The 22,937-nt window shown below is 37.9% G+C and overlaps 2 protein-coding genes and 1 long non-coding RNA gene across 4 annotated transcripts in view; 1 reads left to right on the top strand and 2 right to left on the bottom strand.

The window, feature by feature from the left end:
- LOC126938649 (uncharacterized) overlaps nt 1-11,120 on the bottom strand; it is a 165,991-nt gene extending 154,871 nt beyond the window's left edge. Inside the window, exon 1 of the long non-coding RNA XR_007720147.1 lies at nt 10,957-11,120. This is a non-coding gene — a long non-coding RNA (uncharacterized LOC126938649). The remainder of the gene's footprint in view (nt 1-10,956) is intronic.
- LOC126938621 (eukaryotic translation initiation factor 1) overlaps nt 1-22,937 on the top strand; it is a 1,120,764-nt gene that overhangs the window by 607,162 nt on the left and 490,665 nt on the right. The window lies entirely within an intron of this gene.
- On the bottom strand, nt 13,713-14,740 carry LOC126938571 (keratin-associated protein 4-6-like). Of its 2 annotated transcripts, none has more exons than XM_050762931.1 (2): nt 14,595-14,740; nt 13,713-14,549 (listed from the first exon to the last, which is right to left on the bottom strand). In XM_050762931.1, the coding sequence occupies exons 1-2, from the start codon at nt 14,738-14,740 to the stop codon at nt 14,150-14,152; spliced, it is 546 nt and encodes a 181-aa protein (XP_050618888.1). In that variant the 3' UTR covers nt 13,713-14,149. The 2 variants fall into 2 exon arrangements, with proteins under 2 accessions (XP_050618888.1, XP_050618889.1); XM_050762932.1 differs by having other exon boundaries at nt 13,713-14,463; nt 14,554-14,740.

Consider the following 22,937-nt stretch of genomic DNA (forward strand, 5'->3'; position numbering starts at 1 on the left):
GGAACTCACAGGTTCATACTGACAGAAATTTAAAAAAAAAATACTTTGGTCAACTTTGAATGATGGTACATTAGCAAGATTAAGCAAGAAAAGAGGATAAAAAATCTAAATAAACTCACTAAGAATTGAAACGGGAGCTATTACAACTGACACCACTGAAATACAAAAGATTATTCAAGGCTGCTATGAACACCTTTGCACACACAAACTAGAAAACCTAGAAGAGATGGATGAATTCCTGGGAAAATACAACCCTCCTAACTTAAATTGGGAAGAATTAGCTAGCCTGAACAGACCAATAACAACCAGTGAGATTGAATGGTAATTTAAAAATTACCAACAAAAGAAAGTCTAGGACCAGACAGATTCACAGCAGAATTCTACTAGACATTCAAAGAATTGATACCAATCCTTTTGAGGCTATTCCACAAGATAGAGAAAGAAGGAATCCTCCCTAATTCATTCTATGAAGCCAGCATCACCCTTAATACCAAAACCAGAAAATGACACAACCAAAAAAGAAAACTACAGATCAATATCCTTGATGAACATAGATGCTAAAATCCTTAACAAAATATTAGCTAACTGAATCCAACAGCATATCAAAAAGATAATCCACCATAATCAAGTAGGTTTCATACCAGGGATGCAGGTATGGTTTAACATATGCAAGTCAATAAATGTGATACACCATACAAACAAAATTAAAAACAGCAATCACATGATCATCTCAACAGATTCAGAAAAAGCATTTGACAAAATCCAGCATCCTTTTATTATTGAACCCTCAGCAAAATTGGCATACAAGGGACATACCTTAACGTAAAAGTCATCTATGACAAACCCACAACCAACATAATACTGAATGGGGAAATGTTGAAAGTATTCCCTTTGAGAACGGGAACAAGACAAGGATGCCCACTCTCACCACTCTTCTTCAACATAGTCTGGACTTCCTAGCCAGAGCAATCAGACAAGAGAAAGAAATAAAGGGCATCCAAATCAGTAAAGAGGAAGTCAAACTGTCCCTGTTTGCTGACGATATGGTTGTTTACCTTGAAAACTCTAAGGATTCCTCCAGAAAGCTCCTAGAACTGATGACAGAATTCAGCAAAATTTCCAGATACAAGATTAATGTACACAAATCAGCAGCTCTTTTATACGCCAACAGAGACCAAGCGGAGAATCAAATCAAGAACTCAACCCCTTTTACAATAGCTACAAAGAAAATACTTAGGAATATATTTAACAAAGGAGTCAAAAGACCTTTACAAGGAAAACTACGAAACACTGATGAAAGAAATCATAGGCGACAGAAACAAATGGGAACACATCCAATGCTCATGGATAAGTAGAATCTATATTGTGAAAATGATCATACTGCCAAAAGCAGTCTACAAATTCAATGCCATCTGCATCAAAATACCACCATCATTCTTCACAGAGTTGGAAAAAACAATTCTAAAATTCATATGGAACCAAAAAGGAGCCCACATAACCAAAGCAAGACTAAGCAAAAGTAACAAATCTGGAAGCATCACACTATCTGATTTCAAACTATACTGTAAGGCCATAGCACCAAAACAGTGTGGTACTGGTATAAAAATAGGCACAGGGATCAATGGAACATAATAGAGAACCCAGAAACAAACTCAAATACTTATAGCCAACTGATCTTCGACAAAGCAAACAAAAACATAAAATGGGAAAAGGACACCATTTTCAACAAATGGTGCTGGGATAATTGGCCAGCCACATGTAGGAGAATGAAACTGGATCCTCATCTCTCATTTTATACAAAAATCAACTCAAGATGGATTAAAGACTTAAACCTGAGACCTGAAGCTATAAAAACTGTGGAAGATAACATTGGAAAATTCCCTCTAGTTATTGACTTAGGCAAGGATTTCATGACCAAGAACCCAAAAGCAAATGAAACAAAGATAAATGACTAGGACCTAATTAAACTAAAGAGCTTTTGCATGGGAAAAGAAACAGTCAGCGGAGTAAACAGACAACCCACAGAATGGGAGAAAATCTTCACAATCTATACATCTGACAAAGGACCAGCATCCAGAATCCACAATGAACTCAAATCAGTAAGAAAAAAAAATCCCATCAAAAAGTGGGATAAGGACATGAATAGGCAATTCTCAAAAGCAGATAGGCAAATGGTCAACAAATATATGAAAAAATGCTCAGAATCACTAATGATCAGGGAAATGCAAATCAAAACCACAATGTGATACCACCTTACTCCTGCAAGAATGGCCAAAATAAAACAAAAAAGAAAAAAACAAAAAAACAAAAACAAAAAAAAAAACCCAGTAGATATTGGCATGGATGTGGTGATCAGGGAACACTTTCCACTGCTAATGGGAATGTAAAATAGTACAACCTCTATGGAAAACAGTGTGGAGATTTACTAAAAGTAGAACAGATGGCAGAACTACCATTTGATCCAGCAATCCCACTACTGGCTATATATCCAGAGGAAAAAAAGTCATGATTCGAAAAAGATACTTACACACCCATGTTTATAGCAGCACAATTCACAATTTCAAAATCATGGAACCAACCCAAATGCCCACCAATTAACAAGTGCATAAAGAAACTGTGGGGGGGGGGGTGTGTGTGTGTGTGTGTGTGTGTGTGTGTGTGTGTATGATGGAATACTACTCAGCCATAAAAAGGAATGAATGAGCAGCATTTGCAGTGGCCTAAATGAGATTGGAGACTATTATTCTAAGTGAAGTAACTCAGGAATGGAAAACCAAACATTGTGTGTTGTCACTGATATGTGGGAGCTAAACTATGAGGATGCAAAGGCATGAGAATGATACAATGGATTTTGGGGGAAGAATGGGCAGGGGTTGAGGGATAAAAGACTACAAGCATCATGCAGTGTATACTGCTTGGGGATGGGTGCACCAAAATCTCACACATCACCACTAAAGAACTTACTCATGTAACCAGATACCACCTGTACCTGCATAACTTATGGAAAAATAAAATAACAAAAATTTAAAAAATCCTGTTGCAACACTATTCAGAAAAAAGATAAGCCTTACTCTTAAGTATTCATAGGCACTGAAATATAATACAATAAAAGGAAAGGTTTTGGCAAAAATTTGAATTATCATAAGATTAGGGTTCAAAACAAGCATTATGTGTTTCAGTTTCCTCTCCTTCCTTCCTTCCTTTCTTGCCCTTCCTTCCTTCCTTCCTTCCTTCCTTCCTTCCTTCCTTCCTTCCTTTCTTTTCTTCCTTTTGTTGACAGAGTCTCACTCTGTTGCCCTGACTGGAGTACCATGGCATGATCTTGGCTCACTGCAACCTTCACCTCCCAGCTCAAGTGATTCTCATGTCTCAGTCTCCCAAGTAGCTGGGATTACAGGCATGTGCCACCACACCTGGCTAACTATGTATTTTTAGTAGCAATGAGGTTTTGTCAAGTTGGCCTGGCTGGTCTCAAACTCCTGGCGTCGAGTGATCCACTTGCCTCAGCCTCCCAAAGTGCTGGGACTACAGGTGTGAACCACTGTGGTCAGCCAAGTTTCAGGTACTTTCAGTGAAAAATGAGATAACATACACAGCTACTGTATGACAGTGCTTGCCACGTGCCAGATCTTCTGTTGAATGCTTGGTAATTATAGTCTTGATCTTTAGTCTCAAAGAACACGTGAGGTTCTCAGTACTCTCTGTGAGTTTATACAGAAGTGAATTAAAGTGACTGTGTCCTTTAAGAGTCTTACTATAAGCAATAGTAATTCCGCACCTGCGATTGTGCTGTTATATCTCCTTAGAATGTTCCTTTTTCCATATAAATGCAATACATTCTTATTCTTCCTTTAAGTTCCAGCCCAGATTCCCTCTCCTTTCTGATGTTTCCCTTAGCCTATTATTTTACTGAAGTCTCATCTCCTCCTTTATGGCTGACATTATGCTGCAAAGCACTCTAACTCAGCACATCCGACTGTAACCTGAAGGTGTTTATCTATGTGTGTCCAGCTGGATGGTTAAACACCCAAGATGAATACTTTATTCATATGGTTTTATCATCATGCTTGAAAATGAGTACATCATCAATTTTTTTTAATTTAGATATTATTTTTAAATTTAATTTTGTTTTGTAATTACACAAAATCTTTTTTTTTTTTTTTGACAGAGTCTCGCTCTGTCGCCAGGCCGGAGTGCAGTGGCACAATCTCGGCTCATGGCAAACTCCACCTCCTGGGTTCAAGCGATTCTTCTGCCTCTGCCTCCCAAGTAGCTAGGATTACAGGTGCACGCCACCACGCCCAGCTAATTTTTGTATTTTTAGTAGAGACGAGGTTTCACCATGTTGGCCAGGATGGTGTCGATCTTTTGAACTCATGATCCACCCACTTTGGCCTCCCAAAGTGCTGGGATTACAGGCGTGATGCAGGCCTGGCCTACACAAAATCTTTATGGTTCCAAAATAAATTCTACAAAATGAGGCATATTGAAGGAGGTTTTTCTTCTATTTCTGTTCCCTCCTTATATTCTCTCCTTTCCCCATAAATCATCATTTTTTAAATTTAAGGTTTTTCTTGACATCTTTATTTTAAATATAAGTGTGTCTGTGTTTACGTATTTATATCTTCTTTATTTATTAGATAAGTGGTCACATACTCTAAATGCTTTGTTTCAATTCACTTTTCATCACTTGTGGTGACATATTGTTTATTGCACAAGAGTATGTTCACATATTCCTCACTCCATTTTCAATGAAAAAGTATCCTGTTTTGTGGATATAATATAGGTTACTTAGCCAGTCTCCTCCTGATGGGCATCTGGGTTGTTTCCAGGCTTTTGCTATTAAAATAATATTCTTGACTTGAAAGCAAGTGATAGTCAATAAATCCCTATAAGATCTACCTTATTATTTCATTTACTTATTCTCTATTCTCATTAATTTTTCTCCACAGGTTCTCTCATTAATTCCATAGTAGATTAGAATATTTGATTATTGGCTTGTCTCATTTTCATTCTTATATTACCTGTAGCTTCTGTATGTGAAGTTTTATCTCTGTATTTATATGTTGATTGCAGCCTTTAGCATAATACCTTTTCCTACTTTGTCTTCTGCAATGCTTTTTCTGTAAGTCTAACTTGTGGGATATAAGAATTGTGGCCTCTGCGTTCTTCCATTTGCATTTTCATTACATGCATCCCTGTCTTTACCTTTTCACTTTTAACCTTCTGATGCTTGTTGATTCACTTGCATCTCTTTATAGATGGCATAATGTTGAGTTTTCCTTTTCATAAGCTAATCTGAAAATCTTTTTTAAAGTGAGTTGAGCCTACTATATGTATGGATATAATCAATATGCTTAACTTTAATTATGTCATTTTTATTATACCTATATATAATAGTGATATATAATAAATTATCTTTATATATTTGTTAAATATTTCTCTCTCTCCTCTCTGTCTCTTTATCTTTCTATCTCTCTGTCTTTCACTTTTAAACTTCTAATCTTTCACCTTTTAAATTCTCTCTTTCTCAGCATGCCTTTTGGTATTTAGGAATATTTGTATTTTGTACTAATGGTTAACCTTTACATACCTCATGAGCTCTATTTTTTAGCTACTGTCAGTGGATTCTCTGCTTACAGAAATATTGAAATTATCTAGTTACTTCTTTATTCCTCACTCCCTGAGCATGAGATTTGAATTCCTGGTTAATACCTATAAGGCAATCAGCAAACTTCTACTTTATGTATTTGCTCTCCTTTTCCTTCCTGTTTTGGCAGTTGTGCTGTATCGACATTGTCAGTACATAGCTGTTATATATCACACTTCCTCTCTTAGGCTTATTGTTCATTCTTGTTCTTAGTTCCAAAGGATATATATAGATCCAGACCTCATGTAGATGTCCTTCCAGTATCTTTAGTCATTTGATTTTATGAAGTTCGCTTGTTAATAAATTCTTCAGGATACACCCATGGGGGAGAATATTCACTGGGTTTTTTAATGCTTATGATAGTTTGTTTGTGGTCTTTATACCTGAAGTTCAGTTTGGCTGAATTTAAAATCTTTGCCTCACATTTTCTTTCCTTGAGTGTTACTCTATTATCTTCCGATATTTTCATCAAAATGTGTGAAAACAAGCTAGTTTTATTTCCTTCTAGTTGACATGGACATTTGCCTGGATGTTCAAATGATTATTTTTCTTTCAATAATTATTATGTTTTTCTTTAAAATTGAAGGCTTTTATACTGCTATGTCTCAATTTTGACCATTATGAGCTTATTTTTCCAGCAAGAGTAGCTATACTTATAGCAGATAAAACAAACTTAAAATCAACAACAGTAAAAACAGAGAAAGGAGGTCATTATATAATAATAAAAGGATCAATTGAATGAGAAGATATAACAATTCTAAATATACATATTAGTAAGACAGTGAGCTTAGTAAATTTGAAAGTCCCTTTGCTACCTGTCCTTTTTTGTACTCTGCTGAAGCTGCTGTGACCATATCCTGAATCATTTCCTACTTTATTTTCTTATGGAGATGTTGGGGCTCAGAAAACCAAACCCCAAAATATGATTCTTTGGTATGTTGACTGGGGAATTGTGGAGAACAGCAGCTATAAGCAGAGGTTTTCTCTGAGGTTCCCATATCTGCCTGAAGACATCCAGGAAAGATATATAACAGGAAAAGAGGCTAAAAGTTGACATCACCCTAGAGAGGCTTTGCCTGAAGGACTTTACCTACATAGCAAGACAGCCTTTGTTCACCATGTATTTCTTCCCCTTACCTTCCCATAGCTTGTGGACACCTCCCCTAAGAAACCCCAAGACCCTATTCTGATGCTATACAAACTTCAATCATTGGCCTTTCTTCAAGTCTTATAGTTTGTGAGGCTCTGCATATGCATAAATAAATTTGTATGCCTTTTCTCCTGTTGATCTGTCTGCTGTCACTGTTTTTCCAGAGACTCAAATTCTCAGATCTTTAGAGAGTAGAGGGAAAGCTTAAAACTCACCTATGGAAACATTATTCATGAAATTAGATCATTAAGTTTTTCTGGTTTAATATCTTAAGATGAAGGAAAACATGATTTCCCTTTCCTAGTGTGTTAAGATTTTCCAATCTGAATTTTCTCACAGAATTATCTTGCCTATTTCTTTGTTTGTCTACTGTGTCTTCTCAAGATGGCCCGTCACATGGATTCAGTCACTGGTATGTACCTGTGATCTGTGTATCATGCCATGATCCTGTTTGGGCAAATTGTTCTCATGATGCCAAGATCTCTTTTGATGTCAAAGAGAAGCAGAATTAGAGTAGGGAAATAAAAAAAAAAAACAAGCTCATCTTTCTGAGTTAGTTACCTGTGTGCAATGAGGAAGACATATTCTATTTGTGAGTCATAAATATTCATTAGATAGTGGACTCTCTAGACTTCTTCAAAGTACGCACCAGGTATCATTTCCTTTATTCAATTTGAAACTGTTACCAATGACTTATTGTTTTAAGATATGAATAGGCATTTGGAGCTACTCTGAATAAACTCTCACTGGCCTAATATGGGACAGCTTGGGCACCAAAATGAATATTGGCAGTAATAGATTACAACCCATCAAATAAAACTAAGGACTGATGAGTCCATATTGATATGAATTAAATGGAGAAGTTAAAAAAAAGGAAGATGAGAAAGTTATCCATGACAGTAGAATGTCAATGAGTAAATGCAGAAGAAACAAAGGAGTTTCAAATCACCATTTACAACCATTATAATAAAACTCGATCAAGTAAATATCATCAATGAATACTATAATTATTGGGTGGAAGTTTGATGGGGAGCAGGATATTTGCACACTTCAAAATATTTTCCCAATATCTATTTATTAATTTCAAAGGGAAAATGTTAACTTTACTGTGGAGAAACTTGAGAACATACCCTTAATCACAGGATCAAAGTTAGCAGCATTGATAATGGACAAACTAGCATGTGTCTCCTGAAGTCACACACTGAAAGGACACATTACTTATGCAGTATTTCTGTTAAAATGCAAAACCTGAATATAAGCATGAGGAAACATCAGATAAACTCAGACTAAGAAATACTCCACATAATGACTGGCCTGCTGTCTTCAAAAATATTAGCGCCATCTAATATAAAGACAGTCTGAGCAAGTGTTTCAGGTCTAAATAAACTAAGGAGATATGATAGCTAAATGCAATGTACGAACATGGATAAAAATTGCTCGATAGGATATTATTGGAAAAATGGCAACATTTGGATATAGCATGTATATTAGGTAATAATATTGCATCAACATCTAGTTTAATTGATATCTTTACTGTGGTTATACATGAAAATGTCCTTAGTCTTAGGACATAAGTCTATCTCTATCCGTGTAATCTCTCTAGAGAGAGAAATCCAGCATGGTCAAATGTTGAATCTAGGTGAAGACTATATGGCATAAGGAATTCTTTACTCTTATAACTATTCTATAAGTTTGAAATATTTTCAAAAATGAAAAAATGTTTAAAAATAAAATGAATTAGGATTGGAAAAGTATGTTTTCTTTGGGATGTTAAAAGAAAAATTTAGACAAATTAAATTTAACAGATTTTCATTCATCAAAGAACAATTCATGAATTGGGCAGCTCCCAGACCAGCACAGGTTCAGAGCAACTCCTTGGCTGCCATTTGGTTAAATAACATTTATGGATAGAAAAAGGAAAGTGATTTGAGTAGTTGCAACTGAGACCATATGACGTTCTATTAAATATCTGAATATTAATTTAATATTAATATTAAATATCTGAATATTATGATCACACACTTCAATTATTAAAAGTAACCCTAATCTAAAAAAAAAAAAGAGAAAAAAAAGGAAAAGGAAAGTGATGTACATAAAACCAAAGTGAGGGACAGAAATAGCTGGGTTGGTTAGAGCTCAATGTTTGCCTTAGTTGAACATGGTTTAAACAGTTGGCCCCTGTGATTGACCAGAACTGGGCTGCTGTGGACTTGGATACTTGTTGGAATGGTATGTCACAGTTTGTTTACATATTCGGTTAGGTTACAATTTACTATGCATGGAGAAACCTTTATGCCAAACCCAAAATATGTAAAGGGTCAGCTTTAGACTAAACTTAATTTAACAACTGTTACTATAATAAGAGTGAGGAGTTTGGGTCTTTTGGAGGAAACGCTGAAGTATACAGTAAAATTTACTTCATAGGAGCGTCTACTATAAAAAACCATTTAAAAATATTTCTAACACAGTAAATCTTTCATCTCCTTGGGTCTCTGAAAATAAAGAATTTCTGGCAATGTAGCTGACTGAATTGATACTGACAGACCCACTTCCTGGTACAAGTAAATATAAATGCTTCAAAAATTTAAAAAAAAATCAATCATGTAGTTGAACTTGAGAAAAGTAGAGAAAAATTCTCATTTGTCAGAAACTAACAGGGAGCTCAAATGGCAAACACTAGCTGATGTCCTGTGGCCTGTGGGAAGGTTTGGCATCTGGTTAGATGCCCTCAGAATTGGAGGCTGGTGGTTAAAACTCAGGCAGGTACAAGAAATGGGACCTGAAATTATCACAAGGCAGGATCTAGGAAGTAAGACCCTTATATAAAATTTACATTCTTAAGAATGCTATTTGGGCAGATTGTTCTCATGATGCCAAGACCTCTTTTGATGTCAAAAGAGAAGAATGTAAACTTAAAGTTACATTCTGAAAGCATTCTTGTGCATAAGATGGAAACAAGACAATCTTAGTCTGCCCACAGGAATTTTATGTGGTAATAGAGTCATGAACAACTAAACTATGCAATATCACCAAGCTTCCTAATTCACACTATATGCATAGTGGAGGAATCTCAAGGTGAGAAACTGCTGATACCAAATAGTGCATGTCCTTGAAATAATCAGAAACAAGAGCAAAAGGAAGAGCACATAGAAAGAACCCCCCAAAAGAAAAAATACACAAAAAAAGCATTAAGCGTAAGGAAAAATAAACCTCTAAGAAACCACACACAGATTGCATGGGATGCCCCACAGGGGTCAATTTCTGCATAAGATAAATGCACAAGCAAATATTACAAAATATGTAAGAAAATAATTTATCATGAGTAGTATAGTAGACACAGGAAAAGGGACTATAGCCTCAGGAATTGAGATAACTGAAGATTCTGAAGGAGACTATGTATAAACGGGTTTAGAAGGTAAACAAAAAATGGAAATCGGCAGGTGAGGGGCAAGGGGAGGGAGAGCATTAGGACAAATACCTAATGCATGTGGGACTTAAAATCTGGATGATGGGCTGGGCGCAGTGGCTCACGCCTGTAATCCCAGCACTTTGGGAGGCCGAGACAGGCAGATCACAAGATCAGAAGATCGAAACCATCCTGGCAAACATGGTGAAACCCTGTCACTACTAAAAATACAAAAATTATCTGGGGGTGGTGGTGCGTGCCTGTAGTCCCAGCCACTTGGGAGGCTGAAGCAGGAGAATTGCTTGAACCCAGGAAGTGGAGGTTGCAGTGAGCTGAGATCGGGCCACTGCACTCCAGCCTGGTGATGGAGCGAGACTCTGTCTCAAAAAAAAAAAAAAAAAAAAAAAAAACCTAGATCTAGGTGTACATGTGGTGTATATGTGCCACATTTTCTTAATCCAGTCTGTCATTTTCTTAATCCAGTCTGTCATTGCTGGACACTTGGGTTGGTTCCAAGTCTTTGCTATTGTGAATAGTGCCGCAATAAATGTACGTGTGCATGTGTCTTTATAGCAGCATGATTTATAATCCTTTGGGTATATACCCAGTAATGGGATGGCTGGATCAAATGGTATTTCTAGTTCTAGATCCTTGAGGAATCGCTACACTGTCTTCCACAATGGTTGAACTAGTTTACAGTCCCACCAACAGTGTAAAAGTGTTCCTATTTATCCACATCCTCTTCAGCACCTGTTGTTTCCTCACTTTTTAATGATTGCCATTCTAACTGGTGTGAGATGGTATCTCATTGTGGTTTTGATTTGCATTTCTCTGATGGCGAGTGATGATGAGCATTTTTTCATGTGTCTGTTGGCTGCATAAATATCTTCTTTTGAGAAGTGTCTGTTCATATCCTTTGCCCACTTTTTGATGGGGTTGTTTGATTTTTTCTTGTAAATTTGTTTGAGCTCTTTGTAGGTTCTGGATATTAGCCCTTTGTCAGTAGATTGCAAAAATTTTCTTCCATTCTGTAGGTTGCCTGTTCACTCTGATGGTAGTTTCTTTTGCTGTGCAGAAGCTCTTTAGTTTAATTAGATCCCATTTGTCAATTTTGGCTTTTGTTGCCATTGCTTTTGGTGTTTTAGACATGAAGTCCTTATCTTTGGTTTTCAACAACTTTCCTTGATATGTCTACATGTGGTTTTTGTTTTTATTCACTCTGCTTGGGTTCAGAGACATTCTAGAATCTGTGACTTGAAGTTATCAATTGTTTCAAATTGCCCTCCAGTATCTCTTTGTTTATTACTTCTCCATTCTCTCTTCTCTCCTTCTGGGACTCCAATTTATATGTATCTTAGACTTTTCACTATGCTCTAAGTGTGTCTTATGCTATTATCTCTATTTTAAAACTTTTGTTCCCTCTATATTCCACTGTGAATATTTTCTACTTCCATTTTGCTATTCCTCTCTTCTGTCTAATCTTCTGTTAAACTTATTTAATGTATTCTTGATTTCAGTTTTTGAGATTTTTGGTTCTAGAATTTTCACCGAACTCTTTAAAAGTAGATTCTACTTCTTTAATAAAATTTACATTTTTAATCTATTATTTCAAATATATTAATTGTAAGTATTCTAAAGTCAGTGTTAGTACCTATATATAGATCATCCTTGGCTCTGTTTCTATTTTCTTTTCTTCTTGATTTTGCTCATTTAGCCATTTTTTTTGGCATGCATGGTAATTTTTTAAATTGAATGCCAGAGATTCAGAAATTATATATGAAAAACTGTAGAGGCTGGAGGTGATCTTGTCTTTCACCTGAAGGAATTTAATTTTTTTCTGAGACCATGGTCCCTCAAATACTGTCTGCATAAGTGAACTCCCAGTGCTCATAAACAACTGTTTTCTTAGTTTTGTCTAATTATTAGAGTCATTCCTACAGAGAGGTTGAATCTTCTATCAGTTACACAACTGGAACTGAAATTCTGTCCTTTAATTTTTTTAAATTATACCTTATGTTCCAGGGTACATGTGCACAACCTGCAGGCTTTTAGATAGGTATACATGTGCCATGTTGGTTTGTTGCACATATCAACTCGTCATTAACATTCGGCATTTTTCCTAATGCTAGCCCTCCCCCAGCCTCCCACCCTCCAACAGGCCCCAGTGTGTGATATTCCCCGCCCTGTCCAAATGTTCTCATTGTTCAATTCCCACCTATGAGTGTCCTTTAATTTTTCAAGTGACCACTCTTTCCTTCATCGGGATTTTGGACCTTGCACTCTACTAGTTGTTGTCTTACTTCTCTGGTGATTCCTTTGCAGTCTCCTGTGGTTTCTGTTGCTTTGTTTTCAACTTACAAGTGATGGAGTGTCCCACAGTTCAGGGCATAGATGTCTTTTTCTCAGACACTTATTCCCTATGACCAGGAAGCCACATTCAGTCCCACGGCATTCAAAGTCCCATTTCATATGCTGAGACCAACTGAAGGTTCATTTAATTTTCACCTACTTTCTCTGACCCATCAGGAGTTGTGTGCTGTAAGTGATGTGGAGGAATAATGCCCCTACACAGTTTAAATTATTGTTTGTTCATGTAGTAGAACCTATTGAAGTTAAAGATTCATGATTCAATACCACTGCATTATTCATTGGACCTTTAACTCCTAGAATATGTATTTAATACAGAACTTTCTAACTGTTTCTCCTGCTTTTACTAGCTTCAATTGATGTAAAATTTATTTTCACCATTTTCCCCTAGGATGGAGTTTATAGGCCATATTCTGGGTTTACCTAAGAACCAAACTAGTCTGTTAGTTCGTTTCTTCTAAGTCCCCATATTTCTCTATGAAAATTCATTTTTGTGGAATTTATTGAACAAGACCATGTGCCCTAAGACCATGCTGTTAAATACACATCACAGAAAAGTCATTAAGGTAGGAAAAATATTAAAATTTGAGTATTTTACATTTTCTGCAATTCCCCAACTTCTCAGAAGATTAATTTTCCCTAAAGGTAATTACTTTGTTGTTAGTGGATGGAGATGAAATTAAAGCAACTGAGAGTGTAATAAATTGAATTACATGAGAGATGGATAAACCCTAAAGAGTAGCCTCTGGTTTTACAAGAGTGGGATAAAAGAGATGAGGGCAGAACAAGATGACAGGATCAGCGGGCATGGGTGGAGGAGGAAAATGGAAGAATAAAGCAAATAAGAGAGGAGTGGGGTTGTAGGGAAAGATACACTTTCAAAAATATTTAAGAAAATTTAGCTGTGGGATAGAACCCTTCTCTATATTCATAAAAAAACTTAACTAAAAATCTTTATTTTTCTTCAATACTTTTGGAAGCATCCATGTATTGCCGTTGTTTATTTATTTTTTAAACTCATTACATGTTGGGATTTTCTTGAAGGTGAGAGCAAGAATAGGATTCGTTCAGTTGTGTTTTGGGTGTAATTTCTCAGGAACTAAGGACAATCATTACAAAGCAACACAAAAAGAACATTGTATTTCTATGCGACAAAGGTGGAGTTTTATTCAGAAGCAGAAAAAAAAAGATACAGAAACATTGCTGTAAAAGGAAATACAGGGTGAAAAAATCAGACTTTCAAATCTGAGAGTGAGACATCCTTGTCCTGAGTAACCCTGCAAGAATTTCCACGTTTGGGACAGAAGAACTTGGTATCCATAAATACAAATATAGGGTATAAAACTTGATAAATTCTATTAATTTCTTGCTGTAAATAACATCTAATTTCACACTTGGGTTAACGTGGGGAACATATATTCTAGATGTATATCCAGGACATATATCCTAGATATATGTCCAGTATATGGACACACAGTTGGTGGGAATGGCCTCTCCTGAGTTGTCTATGAGATGCACAAGGTCTGCTTCTGTGATAAGTGAGCTGAAGGGGAGGAGACAGGTTCAGGAAAGGAGCTCAGCAGCAAGAGGAGGCACAGCACAAAGGGCGGGGGCAGGTGGAGATGACACAGGTTGGGCGATAGCAAGTGGTGTGGCAGGAGACTCGGCCACAGACTGGACGCAGGCAGCAGCAGGGGCGGCAGCAGCTGGATTCACAGCAAGAGGGACGGCAGCAGCTGGAGATGCAGCAGCTGGGGCGGCAGCAGGTGGGCTGGCAGCACACAGACTGGCAGCACTGGGGTCTGCAGCAGCTGGACACACAGCAGCTGGGACGGCAGCAGCTGGAGATGCAGCAGCTGGGGCGGCAGCAGGTGGTCCTGCAGCAGGTGGTCTGGCAGCACTGGGGTCTGCAGCAGCTGGACACACAGCAGCTGGGGCGGCAGCAGGTGGTCCTGCAGCAGGTGGTCTGACAGCAGCTGGGGCGGCAGCAGGTGGGCTGGCAGCACACAGACTGGCAGCACTGGGGTCTGCAGCAGCTGGACACACAGCAGCTGGGGCGGCAGCAGGTGGTCCTGCAGCAGGTGGTCTGGCAGCAGGTGGGGCGGCAGCAGGTCTCCAGGCCACAGCCCTGGTCAGAGCAGACAGAGCCACAACAGGAGCTGACCATGGTGTCAGAGGGTGGAGGTTCTGGGTGGGTTTCCAGGAGAGTGAGTTTCGTGAGTTTGAGAGTCTTCCTTGCTACATGGCCCCTTTTATACCCAGCTGAGGAGCCTTTGTGATTATGAGAAGATTATTTCCTTGTTTTTGTTTATATGACACAAATGCAATTACTAAACCATATTATTGTGTTTTTCTAGTAAAAAATCCCGTTATATAGAAAATGATTATTTCCCTTTTCTCACCCTGGTGTTCCCACATGAGTCAACTCTTGTTTTCCTTTTCTTGGTTTCAGTGTCACATGACTTTAGTCTCTGGGTATCATGTGACATGGGAGGGCCACTGTCGCTTGTCTGTTTCGCATCTTGATATCATTTTGGGAGAGCTTCTGATTGGGCTAAGGCCTCGTGGAGAAATGCATGTGTCAATCATCTGGAATGCTGACAGGAAAAAAGAAAGTATGCTCCTGTTTTTAAGTGTGAGAAATGAGGAAGCTTATGATTCATTGTATGTATCCTGGGTGGTCATTGAGCTAACCAAATGCCTAGGTCATTGCGAGCTGTGTTAATTCTCATCACCTGGGTACACCTTGAAACAGTTAGTAGTGACTCACTGTTTCTAAGGAACAAGGCGTCATCTGGGCTTGAGTTGTGTCTGTCTTCAAAAGTGTCCTGCAGGCTGAGGTAGAGTAAAGTGGATCATAGTTTTTGATCTGCCTTTTTAAATATCAAAATGTGTAATTGTTATGCCTTATTGACATTTTGTTAAAATCTTTTTCATACATTCTGAGCTAAAACATCTAGCAGGGTTTTTTTTTAGTATCACTTATTTCTAAGATTTTTTAGAAGCATCGAGAAGAATGTAAAAGACATATTCTTTAACTTATAGATACTTATGTAACTGTGGACCTCAATTTTAGAAATCACCCACTTTCTCTTCCTTTCCTCCACTCTCATCTCTTCATTCCTACCCTCTCTGCACACTCCACTCTGATAATACTATCTAATATCTTATCTAATTATAATCTTGCTTAAGAAATTCCAGAGGCTAATCTTGAAACAAACCAGGCACAGAGCCCTGAGGAATCCTCTCGCTTAGGGGGAATCTTGAACAATTTAGTCCACTATCATTGGGCTGAAGTCAAAATAATGCCACCAAACCTCTGGACACCCAAGATAGCCATTGGAACAAGACACACAGACTCAGCACCCTGCATCATCCCTGCATGTCTCCCATGCCAAGTTTCCCTTTCAAAATCCTATGGCAAATTTAAAAATTTAAGATGGCACTTTAGAATGCTAGTTCACTAGTTAACGTATGTCAATGAGATATATCTTGGGGTGAAATGTTTTTATTTCCTTCACTTAGCATTCTTCTAGTTATTCTTTACTGGTTAGTTCAAATGCCGTTTTTCTCCAATATCTTTCTCGGCCTCACACAAAGCAAGGTTATCTTCTTGGTTTACTGGCTCTCCAACTAGAACTACCTTTCCTTTCACCAGCCCTTACCTCTTATGCATTAGCTATCCAGCAGCAAGCAGCTGAACCTGGGTCCAGTTACATTTACACAGAAATTGCATTCATAACGAGTTTTAATTAATTAATTAATTTACTTATTTTTTGACATGGAGTTTCACTCTCGTTGCCCAGGCTGGAGTGCAATGGCACGATCCCAGCTCACTGCAACCTCCACTTCCCAGGTTCAAGTAATTCTCCTGCCTCAGCCTCCCAAGTAGCTGGGATTACAGGCATGTGCCACCACTCCCAGGTAATTTTGTATTTTTAGTAGAGATGAGGTTTCACCATGTTGGCCAGGCTGATTTCAAACTCCTGACCTCAGGTGATCCACCTACCTCGGCCTCCCAAAGTGCTGGGATTACAGAAGAGAGTCACCATGCCCGGCCCATAAAGAGTTTTTAAATAAAAGCCTCACATGATTATGGTCCTAAATAAAGGGTCTTCTTTAGAGCCATGGACATTCAGGGAAAAGCAATTATTCAAGAAAAGAACAAATTACCTTCATGATATTTTCTCTTCCTGGGAATGAGGGATGTCTATTGTGAGCTTATGTGGGGCCTGAGGAACCTGGAGATCTCTGCCCTAGTGGAGTTTGTATTCTAGAAGGAATCAATAGACACATGAGTTTCTGATAGAGAATGAGATGATAGAGTCCATACATAAATAAGGCACAACAGAAGTGCAATGGAGGAAGAATTTTCCTCACTGAAAAATTGCTGACTTGAGGCAGATTGATTAGCAGGAGAAAAGGCATACACATTTATCTAACGAGTATACCCAAGAGCCTTCAGAATGAAAACTCAACCCCTCAATGAGGTACAGCAGCTTATACATCCTCTTAAGGTCACAGAAAGAATGAGGGCTCAGAGCATGGCCAAAAACAGGAAACAGGTTTTAGTGGCAAGACAGGTGTATTGGTCCATTCTCATGTGCTACTATGAAGAAATACCCGAGACTGGGTAACTTACAAAGGAAAGAGGTTTAATTGACTCACAGTTCACCATGACTGGGGAAGCCTCAGGAAACTTACAATCATGGCAGAAGGGGAGGCAAACATGTCCTTCTTCACATCGTGGCAGCAAGGAGAAGTGCAGAGGAGAAGGAAGATAAGCCCCTTATAAGACAATTAGATCTCATGAGAACTCACTATCACATGAAGGTAACCGATCCCATGACTAAATTGTCTCCCCCTGTGTCCTTCCCATGACATGTGGGGATTATGAACTACAATTCAAGATGAGATTTGGGTCGGGACACAAAGCGTAACCATATCAACAGGTTATGGGAAGGAGAAAGAAAGAGGCTTGGTTAGCAAAGGGGGTCTTGTTATGTGGATGAAATCTCACAGGTAGCAGCCCTCAGAGAAAAGAGATGGTAAATGATTTTTTTCAGAACTTTAAGGGTATCAGAGAGTCAGTTATTCTCTTCTAGATCCAGGAAACGCCTATAATGAGAAGGCCTGGCTGCATTAATGGAGATTCTCTACAGATGCAAATTTCCTTCACAAAAGACAGCTTTGCAGGGCCACTTTAGTCTGCTGACCATGTGGCAGCCATCTTAAAATATGTCCAAAAATATATTTTGGGGTAAAATAGTTTTTATTTTCTTAATTTAGCATTCTTCTAGTTGTTTTTTACTGGTTAGTCCAAATGCCATTTTTCTCTAATATCTTTCTTGGTCTCACACAAAGCAAGATCCTTCCTCCATTGCACATCTGTTGTGCCTTATATATGCACAGCCTCTATCATCTGATTCTCTATCAGAAATTCGTTTGTTTATTGGCTCCTTCTAAAATACAAACTCCATTAGGGCATAGGCTATGATCTATTCATCTTTATATAACAGAACCTGAAATAGAATGAGGAAATGTATGTTTAATGGATGAAGATTTTGTTAAGGCTTTCAAGGGTCACACTGACCTTTGAGAATACAAACCATTCACATAGGTGAAGAGAAAGAGGATATAAAAGGAGCACATAATTAAGATTGGGCATGACCCTAGCTTATGATGGTGAAAGTGATACGCTGAAAAGTCTGTTTTGAGAAGTAATGAGAGAAGTTGGGATTGACAGCATGTGGGAGAAATTGTGGGTACCCTCAAATCCTGGAAGAAATGGTGGGGAGCTATGAAAAGCCTTCAGGAAGGAATGTTAGGTGATATTGTAACCACCCAATGGGTTCATTTTGCTTGCTGCCCAGATAGAGCCAATTTATCAAGACAGGGGAATTGCAATAGAGAAAGGGTTTAATGTGCATAGAGCCAGCTAAAAAGGAGACCAGAGCTTTGTTATTATTCGCATCTGCCTCCTTGAAAATTAGGAGGCTAGGGTTTTTCAAGAATAGTTTAGTGGGCAAAGGAATGGGTGCTGCTGATTGATTGTGGAAGCAATCATAGGGCTGTGGACCATGGTCCTGGTGAGCTGAGTTTGCTTCAGGTGGCAGGGGTCGGTAGGGGCAGGACCAGTTGAGTCAAGAGTCATAGGTCCAGGTGGGGATACTGATTGTCAGAAATGCAAAAGCATGAAAACATGTCTCAAAAGTCTAATTTTAGGCTCAACAGTAGTGATGTTATCTGCAGGAGTAATTGGGGAAGTTGCAAATCTTGCGACCTCTGTTATAGTGGCTGGTAATTGTTTATGTCTACACCTTAGTCTGCTAAGGAGAATTCAGGCTCCTCTCATCCTCCTAACCTGGTGAACTTTCATTAGTTTTACAAAGGTGTTTTAGTTTTGTGGAATGGATATTATCATTTAAATATAAACTAAATTTCTCCTCAAGTTAGCTTGGCCCAAGCCCAGGGCAATTTGGCAGTTAAAGGCAAGATAGGGGTTGGTTCAATCAGATCTCTTCCACTGTGATAATTTTCTTACTGTTATAATTTTGGCAAAAGTGCTTTCAATATATATGCTATGTACAATTTATTTTAATTTTTGATCTGCCTTTAGAAATGACAAAATGCTCCTGGATTGCTGGGAAGAGATGCTTTAAAAAATTGAAGTGAGGCTAGATGCAGTGGCTCACGCCTGTAATCCCAGCACTTTGGGAGGCCGAGGCAGGCGGATCATGAGGTCAGGAGATTGAGACCATCCTGTGTAACACAGTGAAACCCCGTCTCTACTAAAAATACAAAAAAATTAGCTGGGCATGATGGCAGACACCTGCAGTCCCAGCTACTCAAGAGGTTGAAGCAGGAAAATGGCATGAACCCAGGAGGCAGAGCTTGCGGTGAGCAGAGATCATGCCACTGCACTCCAGCTGGTGGGGACAGAGCGAGACTCCATCTCAAAAAAAAAAAAAAAAAAAAAGAAAGAAAAGAAAAAAGTTGAAGTGAGACAGAGTAAAAGTTGAACTCTCAGCATCAGGTGATGGCCTTGAGCATAATATGGATAAATTATTCTCTTCATTATGAAATAATAAATTTATTTATGAAATAACTTAATTATTTCTTTGAAAGAATTGGTAGAGACTTGGAACAAATTGAAAATAGAGGTATAAGAAGGGTTCTTCCTAAAAGTTATAAAAGATATTTCAGTTGAACTAATTGTTTACATATTCTGTAACTTTCTATATATATAATTTATACCCCCTACCTACTTAAAGCCAACAATTAACATTTTTAAAGGATAAATAAATCAGAAAGGATAAGATGTGCCTAAGCGGCCGGGCGCGGTGGCTCAAGCCTGTAATCCCAGCACTTTGGGAGGCCGAGACGGGCGGATCACGAGGTCAGGAGATCGAGACCATCCTGGCTAACACGGTGAAACCCCGTCTCTACTAAAAATTACAAAAAACTAGCCGGGCGAGGTGGTGGGCGCCTGTAGTCCCAGCTACTTGGGAGGCTGAGGCAGGAGAATGGCGTAAACCCGGGAGGCGGAGCTTGCAGTGAGCTGAGATCCGGCCACTGCACTCCAGCCCGGGCGACAGAGCGAGACTCCGTCTCAAAAAAAAAAAAAAAAAAAAAAGATGTGCCTAAGAAAGAAGAACTTAAAAAGAATAAGCCATTTAGAGATAAGGAAGAAATATTAACATTAAAAGACTAGAATGGAATCATTGGCACAATTATGCACTAACTATACTTGTTCTTTTCCAGAAACTTAAACAAAATAAAAACCCAACATGTTCTGGAATTCCTGCTTTTTCTTTCTTTCTTTCTTTCTTTCTTTCTTTCTTTCTTTCTTTCTTTCTTTCTTTCTTTCTTTCTTTCTTTCTTTCTTTTTCTTTCTTTCTTTCTTTCTTTCTTTCCTTCTTTCTTTCTTTCTTTCTTTTTCTTTCTTTTTTCTTTTCCTTTTCTTTCTGTTTTTTGTTCTTTCTTTCTTTCTTTCTTTCTTTCTTTCTTTCTTTCCTTCTTTCTTCTTTCTTTCCCTTCTCTCTCTCTCTCTCTCTCTCTCTCTCTCTCTCTCTCTCTCTCTCTCTCTCTTTCAGCTCTAAATATTGTATGCTGAAAGTTTTGCTGGATGCTGGAATAACAAAATAACAAATGACATGTTTTGCAATTGTTCTAATGTTTTACATATATTAGCTCAATTACTAGTCCCAACAATCCAGTATGGAAAATTCTATTGTAATCCTCCCTTTACAGATGAGAAACTTAAGGCACAGGTGGGATTCAAGCCAGTAAGCAGGGGAGCTGTAATTTTATTTCAGCCAGCCCAGCACTGGGTCCATGTTTTTAATCACTATACATACTACCTCTCTGCAAAATCAGATATGAAAGGAATTTTCTTTACCTTCATATTGTTTTTGGTGCAGTCAAATCTATGAATTTTTTTCTTTGATAGCTCCTGGGTATGTGTCATATTTTGAAAGGCCTTTCCAGTTATAAATTTACATAAACATTATCGTATAATTTCTGTTAACTTCGAGGTTTCATGTTTTATATTTTAAAACATTTTACCTACTAGGAATGTATACAGATACAAAATATGAGGTTTACTGTTTTATAATCAGATATGACCATGGCTCAACATCATTGATTGAAGAATACATCTTTCCATTACTGAGTTAAAGTGCCACCTTTTCATATAATAAATTGTTTTATGTACTTTAGTCTATGTCTGGACTTGATTTTCAATTTGCTAATGATTTTTCATGCGCTAGTGTCACAGTCATCAATATATGGTATTAACTTGCTTTTAATGGTTATCAAGCTCAAGTCTGCCTTAATAGGTTATGGCAATATGCTAGTGAACTCATATATCTGCGTGGCAAAATGGTATATGTATACTGGGTTCCTTGACATGAAAATGTAAATTGCACCTGTCTGGCTTCTGAAACTGGCATTGAAAAGAATGCACTAGCTAAGTCTGCAGCAGCGTATGAGTCTTACTAGGTTTGTTGAGTTTCCTGTAATGTTCTGACTTAGGTGGTGTAGCTGAAACAATTGGTGGAACCAACTTGTTTAATCACCAAGCCTGTTGTTAACCTCTTCCTTACTTACTGGCCAGATGGGACTATTATGAGGGAGTTCGTGGGAATTAAAACTCTTGTTTCAGCTACTTTCTTAATCAAAACAGGCATCTCTTGCTGCCCCTCTGGAGTTCTATCTTGCTTAGTTTCACTAGCTAGAAAGCTTGAGCAATTCCGAAGGTATATATTTAGCATGAGTAAATAATACTGAGTGACTTTGAAGTGAATGAAACATCAACTAAATCAATGTTTCATTCACTTAAAATCCATCTCTACTATGCATTTAGGTAAAGCTGATGTGACCACAGAATAATCACCACAGTCACACTTTCCCATTCATAAATTTATATCTACCTTGGGTTTCACCACCACAGTGTCTTCCATATCATCTTTGGACCCTTTAGAGCACCATAACTCTCTCCAAAGGCAATGACTATACTGGAGTGTCTGTGCATACTCATCCTAAGAAGTTTCACATGCCACCCTTGGGACATTTCACCCAAATTATTGCATAGGCCTGGAGTACCTGCTCCTTGTTACTGTGAGCCCTGGGTACTGAGGTTTCCCTTATTGCTTTCCCTGAACTCTAGCTACCCCTTTGCAAATAGTCTCTTTATTACACAGATACACTGTGTCATCTCATTCCTGCTGTAGCCCAGTTCTTGTGGACACAGGAAATTACAAGCTTCATATACTTTAATACTGAAAAGACCATATAAAACCTATAGTCTTTGATTTCACTCTAGCTAATAAAGCATAATGTTAAAACCTGCATCCTGTAATGAGTAGTTGTCAAAGAAGAACATACGGGAGGATAAAAGGTTTGTTAATTCTGATGTATGAAATGACAAGTCTGTACTCTTTAGAATAATTTAGAGTGAATGGAAAAGGCTGAAGCTCAAAGTGTCTGCAAGGCATTTTTATGATATGCTAAGACTATAATGCCTAACTTAGGCTGGAGTGAAGCCCACGTAATGTTAATTTCTATTCATGTAGTCTCTTGACAACTTAAAACTTCTTTATTTTTACATTTCAGAAATACTAACTAGCTCTTAGTTACATTTCTTTGGAAATGTAACACAGCTAATAAATAAAATTCTGATTTGTAGAAATTTTGGATTTAAAGCAGTTTTAATATACTTCAGATTATTAGCTGAAATGTATAAACCCTTATATTTATATAAATAAGATATATTGCACATATCATGACACATTTTTTCATCGACATAGAATAACACTTATTTGAGTTTTGGTGATGAGAAAACTGAGTCTTAAGAAGAAGTC

The sequence above is a fragment of the Macaca thibetana genome, chromosome 16 (genome assembly GCF_024542745.1).
Source record: "Macaca thibetana thibetana isolate TM-01 chromosome 16, ASM2454274v1, whole genome shotgun sequence".
Classification (NCBI taxonomy): Eukaryota; Metazoa; Chordata; class Mammalia; order Primates; family Cercopithecidae; genus Macaca; species Macaca thibetana.